Below are 13,033 nucleotides of genomic sequence, written 5' to 3'. Positions count from 1 at the left end.
GGTATCCCAGAACTACGTACCCCATTCTGGGATGGTATGGTATCCCAGAGAGCCCTGTCCCATTCTGGGAGGGAACGATATCCCAGAGCTCCCTATCCCATTCCTGGGGGGAATGGTATTCCAAAGCTCTGTGTCCCATTGAGGGAATGATATCCCAGAACACCATGCACCATTCTGGGATGTATGGTATCCCAGAGCACCCTGTCCCATTTCGGGAGGGAATGGTATCCCAGAGCTCTGTGTCCCATTCCAAGAGTGAACGGTATCCCAGGGCTCCAAGTCCCCTTCCGAGAGGGGCATCGCTGGTTGAGCCCTGTCCCTATCTGTCCCTTGAGAACGCGTGTTTTAGGCAGATCGATAATACTGTCAGAAAGCGGATTCCAGGACTTTGGCCCAGCAATACTGAAGGAATGCTGACATATTTCCAAGTCGAAGAGTGTGATGCTGGGAAAGCACAGCTGGTCAGGCAGCATCCGAGGAGTAGGAGAGTCGACGTTCCAAGCATGAGCTCTTCATCAGGATCTCATCATTCCTGATGAAGGGCTTGTGCCCGAAACGTTGATTCTCCTGCTCCTCGGATGCTGCCTGACCGGCTGTGCTTTTCCAGCACTACATTCTTCGACTCTGATCTCCAGCATCTGCAGTGCTCACTTGCTCCCTGACATATTTCCAAATCAGGATGGCGAGTGGCTTGGAGGGGAACTTACAAGAGGGTGGTGGTGGAAGATTGACTCCTTATACTGTATGAATCCTTTCAATATTTCTCACCTCTGTGTTGTCCTTCACTGAGTTAGGGCTTTTGTTCAGATCTACGGCTCAGTGAGCCGCTGTCCTTTAGAAACTGATTGAGAAAGAAGAGAATTCCATCACTCACGTCTTGGTTGGACAGAGACACTTGGTTCAGTCTGGAATTAATCAATGTCCTCTCTCTCCTGTAGGTCCCCTACAACCTCCACGGCTGGTTAGACAAGAACAAAGACCCCTTGAATGAAACGGTAGTGGAACTCTTCCAGCAATCCTCGAATGAGTTAGTGGCCCTCCTGTACCAGGACTACGTCAGTGCATATACAGGTGATTAGAGAATTCTCCCTTTCACATTTCCCTGAGCAGTTGAAGTTAGGGCCATCCCCCTGAAATAGGAAGAGCACTTGGGCCAAACTAACGGGGTGGAAACAGCTGGCAACTGACCTATCAACAGCAAGAGATCTTCAAATTTGTGATTTGTAAACTCAAAACAGATATGAATTGAATTGAATTGAATTTATTGTCACGTATACTGAGGCACAGTGAAAAGCTTTGTCTTGCGAGCAATACAGGCAGATCACAGAGTTAAGTAACATAGATAGTAAATAGTAGATAAACAGCAGCAAAAACAAAAACAGAGGTACAGCCGAATGTTAAGAGTTTGAGTCCATTCAGTATTCTAACAACAGTAAGGTAGAAACTGTTTCGAAACCGGGTGGTGTGTGTGTTCAAGCTTCTGTACCTTCTCCCTGATGGTTGAGGTTGTAGAAAAACATTGTCAGGGTGGGATGGATCTTTGAGAATGCTGATGGCCTTTCCTTGATAGCGGGCCTGGGAGATGGATTCTATAGATGGGAGGTTAGCCTTCGTGATTGTCTGGGCCAAATTCACCAACGTACATCAGTAAATAAAATCCAATGAATAAACATCAATGATTACAAAGAATGGAATAGTCTGTCTGGCTTGGAAACGGACTATTCAGTCCACAGGGTCTCTGCAAGCATTTATTTCCGACACAACTCCCTGATCATCCAACCCCAAAAGCAGATGAAAATGGCATTGAAACTGAAAAGAGAGAAAGGGTTATGGTAAAGGGAGGAAGGAGGTAGACAGTGGTGTAGTGGTAATAATATCACTGGACAAGTAATACAGAGACTCACAGATTAATGCTACAGTTCAAATCCCATCACAGGAGGCATGGTGGCTCAGTGCCACTGTAGCACTGCTGTCTCATGACGCCAGGACCTGGGTTCAATTCCAGCCTCAGGTGACCGTCTGTGTGGAGTTTGCACATTCTCCCCGTGTTTGCATGGGTTTGATCACGTTTCCTCCCACAGTCGAAGGGATGTGCAGGTTAGGTGGATTGGCTGTGGGAAATACAGGGTTACAGGAATAAAGTGGGCCGGGGGGGATGCTCTTCAGAAGGTCGGTGTGGGCTTGGTAGGCTGAATGGCCTGTTTCCATACTATAGGGATTCTATGTTTTTATCATAGTAGCTACTGGAACTGAACATCAACCAAAATAAAGTTAATCTCAGTAACAGTGAACATCAATTGTGCTAAAAACCCATCTGGTTTGCTAATGTCCTTTTGGTAAGGCCTTTCTTCCATGTGACTCCAGAACCAGACTTTTAATTGCCTTTAATTGTCCTAACAAATCCCACCAGCCACCCCTGCATCTCCTGAAAGAACAAAATTAAAATTAGCACACGTAAATCACTTTGGAAAGATGAATGTGTTGCTTAAAGTCTGATTTGGGACAAATGGGTTTCAATTTCTGGGACAATGAAGAAAGATTACATTACATTACAGTGTGGAAACAGGCCCTTCGGCCCAACAAGTCCACACCGAGCCGCCGAAGCGCAACCCACCCATACCCCTTACCTAACACGATGGGCAATTTAGCATGGCCAATTCACCTGACCTGCACATCTTTGGACTGTGGGAGGAAACCGGAGCAAACCCACACAGACACGGGGAGAATATGCAAACTCCACACAGTCAGTCGCCTGAGGCGGGAATTGAACCCAGGTCTCTGGTGCTGTGAGGCAGCAGTGCTCACCACTGTGCCACTGTGCCACCCACATAGTGGGAATGATATCTTCATTAGGGTCTTCCTCTGATCCATGTTGGGCCCCATGTTCTGGCAGGAGGTATAATTACGGTAGCAGAGAGAGCATTAAACCATACAGTGAGGGATCAAGTTTGGGAGTAGACAATAATTCAATAGATTAGAGTCTAGATTAGTGTGGTTCAATTGAGAAGACAAAGCAAGAGAGCAAGGTAGCGATAAGGAAAATGGTGTTTGGAGTGCAATAAGAAAGGATGGAGTGTACAGACCATAAAGAATACAACAATAGAAAGGGCTGGAGATTATAACAATCATAAAAGGTTTGAACTAAAGATGCCATTTCTGAATACATTTGTGACAAAACCCATGAATTGACAGCGCAAATATCTGACTTGATAGCTGTCAGAAACATGGCTAAAGGTGACCAAGGCTGGCACTTGAATATCAAAAGAAATCCAGAAAGCTTAAGAAAAGATGAAAAGAGTATTTCTGTTAATTAAGGGTGACAATCAGTACAATAGAAAGAGTGAATCTCAGAGTCAACTTGCAATTCAATCAGTACTCTCTTCTCATACTGTATAAAAATCTGCCCTTTACACTGGAATTCTTATTCATGGTCCTGATGAGTGCAAGACAAATAAACTCCATCAAGATATTTTAGCAATACTCAAGAGCTTCACTTTATAGCATTAGTTTATGTGAAGGTAAGAAACAGTAAAGGTAAGAACCCACTTGGGAGAGAAGTAGAGTTATAATCTTGGGTGATTTTAATCTTTACATTAGTTGAATGAATCAGATTGGTAATGGGCTCATAGAGTGTCTTTGCACGGTTTCTTAGAGTAGAACATTCTAGAGCCAACCAGTGAGGAGACCATGTGTAATAAAATAGGATTGACTCATGATTTCACAGTAAGGGGACCCTGAGGTAACAGTGATCATAATAATGATTGAGTTTTGAAGGAGAGAAGAACAAATTGAAAACTAGTATTTCAAATTTACATGGGGCAGGAGGAGAGCAATAAACTTGGGACATTAGATTAATGTTGTGGTTCTGTTCGCCGAGCTGGGTGTTTGTGTTGCAAACGTTTCGTCCCCTGTCTAGGTGACATCCTCAGTGCTTGGGAGCCTCCTGTGAAGCGCTTCTGTGATCTTTTCTCTGGCATTTGTAGTGGTTTGAATCTGCCGCTTCCGGTTGTCAGTTCCAGCTGTCTGCTGCAGTGGTCGGTATATTGGGTCCAGGTCGATGTGCTTATGGATTGAATCTGTGGATGAGTGCCATGCCTCTAGGAATTCCCTGGCTGCTCTGTGATTGGCTTGTCCTATAATAGTAGTGTTGTCCCAGTCGAATTCATGTTGCTTGTCATCTGCGTGTGTGGCTACCACTATAAATAATTCTATGAAGATGAGCGATAGGTCAGAAGGTTAGATCGAATAGAAAGAGCCACAAAGAATGACTAAAAGGCAAGAGAAATTGGAGTATGAGTGAAAGCCAGCTAGAAATATTAATAAAAATTGCAAGTTTTAGTTATAAGTTGTAAGTTAAAATAGAAAATAAGAAAATGGCTGGTGAGTTTAACAGATATTTTGGGTCTGCCTTCATTACAGAGGAGCCCAGAGTTAATCTTGAATGAGAATGTGAAATGATCACAATCACTGAGCAAAGGGGACTGAGAAAAAATCCAGGAATTTCAACCAGACACATCCCAGAATCCTCATGGGTTCCATCCCTGGCTGTTAAAAGAAATGATAACGCACACATGAATTTTATTTCTACAAATTACCTGTGATTCAGGAAAGGGCCCAATCAGATTAGAAAATGTAACTCCCCTTCAAGAAAGGAGGGAAATGAAATGCAGGAAATTACTGCACTGGCCCTTTTGTGTTCTCTGTGATGAATAGATTTTGCTGTTTTTAACAATATTTATGTTTTTAGTGGCCCAGATATTGATGAAATGAATGTGCGACAGAGAGAAGTTGTGCAAGCATTACAAGCGCTGGTTTTGTCAATAGCTCACTTTTTGAAAATTTGAAACTCTTCATTTATTTATGAATAGAGTTTATTTAGAACACTAAAACTTAAGAACCAGGAGCAGGAGGAGGCCATTCAGCCCCTCTAGCCTGCTCCGCCATTTAACACGGTCAGGGCTGATCTCATCTCACCCTCGCCTCCACTTTGCTGCTTGCTCGCCATAATCCTTCAACACGTTACTCATTTAAAAATCTCTTCATCTCGTCCTCCAACTTACTCAATGTCCCAGCTTCCACCTCACTCTAGGGAAGTGAATTCATAATCTTTTGAGTGAAGTAATTTCTCTTCAGCTCTGTTTTAAATCTGCCAATCCTTGTCCTAAAATATGACTTCGAGATTGTCCCACAAGGGGAAACATCCTTTCTACATCTACTTTGACAACTCTTTTAGCATCTTGTATCCCTCAAATAGATCTCCTCCCTCTCTTCTAAACTCCAGAGACCATAAGCCTGAACTGTTCAATCTGTCCTCATAAGACAAACTCCTCACCTCTGGAATCTAACCATTGAACCTTCTCTGAGTTGTTTCCAATCCATATCCCTCTTTCAAGTAAGGTGACCACAACTGTACACAATACACAGAGTTATAGTCATAGAGCACAGAAACAGACCCTGCGGTCCAACTTATCTGCTCTACCAGTCTTCAAAATCTGACTAAGTTTCATTTGTCAGCATTTCCCTCCAATTCATATACCCATCCAGATGCCTTTTAAATGCTGTATTTATACCAGCCTCCACCACTTCCTCTGGCAGTTCATTCCATACACGCACCACCCTCTGTGTGAACAAATTACCCCTCTATTTTAAATTTTTCCCCTCTCCCCTTAAACCTATGCCCTCTAGTTTTGGATTCCCTACCCTGGGAAAAAGACCTGGTCTATTTATCCTATACATGCTCCTCATGATTTTATAAACCTCGATAAGGCCACCCCTCAGCCTCCAACACTCCAGGGAAAACAGCACCAGCCTATTCAACATCTGTATGGGTATATGAATAGGAAGGGTTTAGAGGGATATGAGCCAAGTGCTGGCAAATGGGACTAGGTTTATATAGATATCTGGACAGCATGGATGAATGGGACTGAAGGGTCTGTTTCCATGCTGTATATCTCTATGACTCTCCCTATAGTTCAAACTCTCCAATCCCGGCAACATCCTTGTAAATCTTATCTGCACCCTCTCAATTTTAAGAACATCCTTCCTATAGCAAGGAGACTAGAATTGGGGCACGCAGTATTCTAAACATGACCTCACCAATGTCCTGTACAGCTGCAAAATGACATTCCAACTCCTGTGCTCAATGCACTGGCCAATAAAGGAAAGCATACCAATCGCCTTCTCCACTATCCTTTCTAACTGTGACACTACTTTTAAGGAACTATGCACCTACACCCCAAGGTCTCTTTGTTCAGCAACACCCCTCAGGGCCTGAACATTAATTGTGCAAGTCCTGCTCTGATCTACCCTAACAAAATGCAACATCTCACATTTATCTAAGTTAAACGCCACTTGCCATTCCTTGGCCCACTGACCTATCTGATTAAGGTGCTGTTATACTCTGAAATAATCTTCTTCACTGTCCACTTTACCACCAACTTTGGTGTCATCTGCAAACTGACCATTCCTCCTATATCAATTATATAAATGATGAAAACTAGAGGACCCAGCACCAGCCCTTGCAGCACATCGCTGGTCACAGGCCTCCGGTCTGAAAAGCAACCCTCCACTACCACCCTCTTTCCCCTATTTTCAAGCCAATTTTGTATCCAATTGGCTAGCTCTCCCTGGAGTCCATGTGATCTAATGCCTTGTACAGTTGTAGCAACACTTCTCTACTTTTATACTGTCTTCCTTAAGCAATAAACACCTGAAATTCAATTTGCCGTCTTTATTATTTCCTGTGTCTGCAAGCTAGTTTCCTGTGATTCATGCACCATGACACCCAGATCCCTCTGCACCGAAGTACCCTGAAGTTTATTGCCATTTAGGGAATAAGTTGCCTTTCTACTTATCTGACTAAGATGGATCATCTTCTCCATGTTAAACTTTATCTTCCAAATTTTGGTCCATTCAGAACAGAAACAGCCAGGGGTGAAGACCAGGAGGAGAAAAGCTGCCTCATTCCGTACTGTCTCACAGCTGCATAAAGTGAGTACTCACCAGAGCAGATAATGTAAGATAAGACTGACACCAATAGTGTCACACTGCCCATTGTCTCCCTGTCCATCATTGCACTGACACTAACCTCAGATCCCGTCCCCTGAGATCTTGCATCTACCTGTTGGTTTCCTGGACTGTTAGCCTGTGTTTCGGGTGTTTGAGGTGTCTAATTTCCCATGACTGTCAAATCGACAGATTTGTTCTTGTACTTTCAGGAGAACCTGAACAAGCTGATGACAAATCTCCGTTCCACACAGCCGCACTTTGTCCGCTGTATCATTCCCAACGAGACCAAGACACCAGGTACGATGGGGAGGCGCTCAGGAAGAAAATGGGGTGAGGTGATGGGGCAATCCGACCGCTGTAAACCGCAGACTGACTCTCACGACCTCTACTTTGGTCAATGCGTTCCCTTTCTCGGCATCATTTCCCACAGCCCAGAAACATTTTGAAATGAGTGAGTGAGGGTTTCACACCTATTACGATGGGTAGCCACTCAGCGTGAGATGTAGTTTGGGGTTTTAGCTGTCACATTTAGCTGAGTCACACAGTTGTGGGTTCAAGTCCCACTCTGGACACTTACTGAAGGGAGGTGATGGGCTAGTGGTATTGTTACTGGGTTAGTCATCCTGACCAGGTAATGTCCTCATTAGAATAGTCATAGAATCCCTACAGTGTGGAAACAGGCCATTCGTTCCAATAAGTCCACACTGACCCTCTGAAGGGGCATCCCGTCCAGACTCCACCCCTCTACCCTATTCCTGTAACCCTACGTTTCTCATGGCTAACCCACACATCCCTGAACACTATGGTTAATTTAGCATGGCCAATTCACCTAAGCTGCATATCTTTGGATTGTGGGAGTAAACCGGAGCACCCGGAGGAAACCCACGCAGACACAGGGAGAACGTGCAAACTCCACACAGTCACCCGAGACTGGAATTGAACTGGAGTTCCTGGTGCTGTGAGGCAGCAGTGTTAACCATTAAGCCACCATGCCGCCCGGGTGGTTGTTTATCAACAGCACAGGCACAATGGACCAATAGACTTTTCTCTGTGATGTAGATCTCCATGACCCTTGAGTATAAAATCGAGGCTGACTCTCCAATGCAGCACTGTCCTCCTTCCCCTTTCCCCTCCTGTTCTTCTGACACTCCTTCCATCCTCCCAACTTTGATTGTCCCTCCGTCCATGTGAAGATGACACACCCCCAAGAGGCCGGTCACTACCTATGTAACTCTGTCCCATTACGTAGTGAGTTGGCACTAGTTGAGGGGGTGACATTTTGTGTGGGATGGCAGTGGGCTTGGGGCCGGGAGGGATGGTGGTGGTGAGACAGTGATGTTGGAGGTGATATCCCCCGAGGCAGTGGGGAGGCTGGGAGCTCATCGGCCTGTGTTCTGTGTTGAAGGTGTCATTGAGCCCCATCTCGTGCTCCATCAGCTGCGGTGTAACGGTGTGCTGGAAGGAATCCGCATTTGCCGCATCGGTTTCCCCAACCGTATCTTCTACGGAGAGTTCAAGCAGAGGTTAGCCGGTGAATTTTCTTAAAATAATCCTTAAAATTTTATCTGATTTTCCTTCGTGAAGACTTGAATCCTCATGGACTGTGTTATGAAGATGGCACAGATGTGTAGAGACCAAGTGGGAAAACTTGGAATCTTGGAAAACCATTCAGTCTACATCTGTTCCAATAATGTGCAACTTAACTTTATCCCTCATAAAGATCTAATAAACTTTTGTACGGAGGTGGGGGGGCGGTGGTAATGGTGTCATAATGGTATTGTCACTGGCAATCCAAAACCCAAACTAATGTTTTGGGGATCATAGGTTCAAATCCCAGGATGGCACCTGCTGTGCTTTTCCAGCACCACTCTAATCTAGACTCTGATCTCTAGCATCTGCGGTCCTCACTTTTGCCTGCGTAGAGGGAGCAGCATTACAATGTTTACTGAGGAAATTTGAGCTAAATTAATAAAAAATTTGGAATTAAAAAGCTAGCCTAATGTTAACCTTGTAAGCCATGCTGGTTATCGTTAAAGACCCATCTGGCTCACTAATGTTCCTTGTGGAAGGAAATCTGCCGCCCTAACCTGGTCTACACAATATGTGACTCCAAACCCATAGCAATGAGGTTGACTCTTAACTGCCCTCTGGGCTATTAGGGATTAATAATAAGTGCTGCCTTAGCCAGTGACAGCCTCGTCCTATGAATGAATTAAGAAAAATCAACTTCCTTAATCATCTTAAATGCAATTGGATCAGTCCTCCACCACACTATACACAAGACAACACCTTTGATAACAGGTCGAGGGAGCACAGCAGGTCAGGCAGCATCCAAGGAGCAGGAAAATCGATGTTTCGGGCAAAAGCCCTCCATCAGGAATCCTGATGAAGGGCTTTTGCCCAAATGTTGATTTTCCTGCTCCTTGGATGCTGCCTGACCTGCTGTGCTTTTCCAGCACCGCTCTAATCTCGACTTTGATCCCCAGCATCTGCAAGTCCTCACTTTTGCCTAGGTAGAGGGAGCAGCATTACAATGTTTACTGAGGAAACTAAACTTGGCAAAGTCATCCAACATAAGGACATTACAAGGCTCCAGGATGATGTTCATGAGCAGAAGCATCGGCCAATAGATTCACCAAAGATGTGAATGCCTTAGGAAGGACATAAAGTTAGTGGTCAAGTGTTCTGTATTTGATTAGGGGAGTCCAAAGGGTTCGTCGTTCAATACATTTAAGGCAATGATAGCCAAATGTCTAGTCGCTCAGGAAATCAGGAGGTGGAGGTATCAGGAGGGAGAGTGAGGTTAATACCTGAGGAAGATTGAGTGGTGGCTGTATGGTCTATACCTGCCATTTTCTGTGTTCCTGAAGGATTGTGCTCAGAAATGAATGCTGTGTTCTGGATGGGGTTTAAGCAGAACCTGATACATCTGCAAAGAATCTTCCACTGCATTGTAATCCAGTCACATGAGACAGCTCTTTAAACTTTCTGTCACCACCAAAACTGACCGATTTCCCAGCTCTGAGTCCGAGAAGCTCACTGCCCAGGACTCTCCAGGGTTTCAGTCATTCACTGACAATCAGATCCTACAGCTCTCGCTCCAATCACTGCCACCACTGACGTGTCTTCATCTGGAATCGAGAAAGCCTTCTGAAAGTTCCCAGTCCAAAAGACTATTCTAGAAAACGCATCAATGAGAGAGTAAAATGAAACAAGGGTCTCAGTTTTCCCACTGTGCAGGCAGAACAGGGATCGTAATGTCAACTGGAGATTTTCTTCACTCAACCTATTCCTCAGGAATGTTAGAGACCTTGGCAAAGCTGTCCTATCCTGCCTCCATCATTGCTCCCTTCAAGGATTAGTGACCGACCACACAGAGTAGACCAAAAGAGCAGGATCTCTCCTCTGATGGACAGAGTGAGTGCTTTGGACTTTTATACAGCTTCCTTTGTTCCTTCTCCAGATACTAACCAACAGACCAGGTCTGGTGGGAGCTGACCCCTCCAGCATTGGGTCATTCCCTGTGTCATTCCAGCCTGCCCTTCCCTGCCTGCTATCCCCCCGATACCCATCTCTTCACTTTGACCAAGCTGTGGATATGACTCTTACAGATACTGGATCCTGAACCCGAATGTCCTGCCGAAGGACACCTACGTGGACAGCAGGACAGCAGCAGAGGCCCTCCTGGCATCACTGGCTATCGATCGGAGTCAGTATCGCTTCGGGCACACCAAGGTGAGGGGAGACCGTGGGCATCGGAACAACAGAGACGGCAATCACAGGCCCAGAAATGGCAGGGAAGGGTTCCAGTCGACCAAGTGGACCCCAGTGCGGTGTCAGCTCTCTTTCTCATTCACAGGATCTGGGCATCGTTGGCTGGGCTCAGCATTTATTGCCCATCCCTAGCTGCCCCCTTGAGAAGGTGGGGGGTGAGCTGCCTTCCTGAACCGTTGCAGTCCATCTGCTGTAGGTTGACCCACAATGCCCTTAGGGAGGGAATTCCAGGATTTTGACCCAATGACAATGAAGGAATGGAGATATATTTCCAAGTTAGGATGGTGAGTGGCTTGGAGGAAAACTTGCAAGTGGTGGCATTGCCTTTATTCTCTCCCTAATGGCTGTGGGAATCTAAGGATACAGAGTATCGGGCCCTGTTCCCTAATTTACAGAAATAGGCCTAACTAGTCCATGCTGGTAGCCTTTTCACACCTCTCCCCATCTCACTCTATCAATAACAGTTTTGATTCCTGTTCCCCTTGCGGTAAATATGTTGATGAAGACATACTGCTCCAGCAATGCCCACGCAACAAGCCAAGTGAAGCAATTTTTGAAACAGGTCAGTCACGACCAGATAATATGTCTGACTTACTGACATCTGCATTCCTTATGTTTTCAAAGTCTGTTTTTTCACCTCACCTCCCCTCAATCGGTGACCAAGGATTAGACTGAAGCAGTTCCTTGTGTGCAGTTTAAGAACGCCTGTGGTGGAGGCTGAGGGACATGTCAGACGATGGCTGGGTAAAGGTGGGAGGGAAGGGGAAGACGATAAAGTAACCAGAGAGCGGCCTAAATCTTTGTCACTCCCTACCCAACAGGTGTTCTTCAGAGCTGGACTCCTCGGTCTGTTGGAAGAAATGAGAGACAAGAGGCTGGCTAAAGTTCTGACTCTGATGCAGGCCAAATGCCGAGGCATGTTGGCACGTTTGGAGTTTGCGAGGTTGGTTGAGATAAGGTAAGAGATGAGCGAGAGAGAGAATGACGGTAACCTGTTTGAACGGCAACTGGCAGCTTTGAACCAATCAGGGTGGAGAAGGACATCGGAATCTTTGGAACTTCAACATCAAAGGATTACTTTGGTCTGATTGATTCCCGGATCCTGAAAGGATTTGCTGACGTGACATAGTCCTTTCCACCCAAAACAGGACAGACAAAAATCTAGGCCATGCTCCATCCAGTCTCTGAGTGAGCAGCCTATTGAATTCATACAAATCGGGGTCATATTTCTTCCAATGGAACTTCATCCCTGACAGGAATGGTGCTGGTATAATGTTCAACAATAATTCCCTAATTAGTGATAACCAACTTTACAATTCAGCCAATCAAAGCACTTCATAATTTGACAAACTGGTATTGCATCTTCCTTTAGCCTCTGCTGGAAATATTGTCATGTGAGATTTGGAGATCTGCTTGAAATGTATAAAATTCTAACGGGGCTGGACAGATCGGAGGAAGGAAGGTTGTTTCTCCTGGGTTGGGGTTTGAGAACCAGGGAACACGGTCTCAGGATTGGGGTAGACTATTTAGGACTGAGATGAGGAAAGATAGTGAAATTCACTACTGCCAAATGCACTGGGGGGAGGGGTGGGGAGGGGGATGGGGTCAAGTCTCTGAATATCTTCAAGAAAGAGACTTTTTAGATATTAAAGGCATCAAGGTATTATAGACAGGAAACAAAATAGAGATAGAGAATCAGCCATGATCATGCTGAATGGAGTAGCAGGAGCGTAGGGCTGAATGGTCTCCTCCTGCTACTCGTTTCTATGTACAGTTCTCCTCACAGCTATGACTCCCCACCTCTGATGTATCTAAACCAATGATTCATTGTAACCCTGAAGGGATCGAAGGACATGGAGGAAAAGCAGGAACAGGATATCAGGTTGGATGATCAGCCACGGTCATATTAAATGGTGGAGCAGGCTTGAAGGGCCGAATGGCCTACTCCTGTTCTTAGTTTCTATGTTTACCATCATCTTCTCAAGGAGAGCTAGGGACAGGCAATAGATGCTGCTCCAGCCAGTGACGCCCACGTTCCCAGAGCAAAATATTCCCACTCCCTTAGATTTCTGTTTGATGTTCTCTCTGTTATTTAAAATTTCCCCTGCCCTCTGAGACTTGAAACGCTAACTCTGTTTCTCTCTCCTCTGATGTTGCCAGACCTGCTGAGTTTCTCCAGCATTCTCTGTGTTTATGTTGGAAACTGATGTTTGTGACATACGAGAAATAACCGATGATGTACCTCCCTGCC

At 45.3% G+C, this 13,033-nt stretch overlaps 1 protein-coding gene across 1 annotated transcript in view; it reads left to right on the top strand.

Annotated features, from left to right (window-relative positions):
- LOC140480877 (myosin-1B-like) overlaps window positions 1–13,033 on the top strand; it is a 154,548-nt gene that overhangs the window by 58,616 nt on the left and 82,899 nt on the right. The window contains exons 17-22 of the mRNA XM_072576421.1: window positions 939–1,071; window positions 6,917–6,990; window positions 7,218–7,305; window positions 8,414–8,531; window positions 10,620–10,743; window positions 11,604–11,740. Of these exons, the coding sequence (XP_072432522.1) occupies window positions 939–1,071; window positions 6,917–6,990; window positions 7,218–7,305; window positions 8,414–8,531; window positions 10,620–10,743; window positions 11,604–11,740 (674 nt within the window). The remainder of the gene's footprint in view (window positions 1–938; window positions 1,072–6,916; window positions 6,991–7,217; window positions 7,306–8,413; window positions 8,532–10,619; window positions 10,744–11,603; window positions 11,741–13,033) is intronic.

This window comes from Chiloscyllium punctatum, chromosome 8 (genome assembly GCF_047496795.1).
Source record: "Chiloscyllium punctatum isolate Juve2018m chromosome 8, sChiPun1.3, whole genome shotgun sequence".
In the NCBI taxonomy this organism is placed as follows: domain Eukaryota; kingdom Metazoa; phylum Chordata; class Chondrichthyes; order Orectolobiformes; family Hemiscylliidae; genus Chiloscyllium; species Chiloscyllium punctatum.
This window is presented reverse-complemented; position numbering and strand designations above follow the sequence as displayed.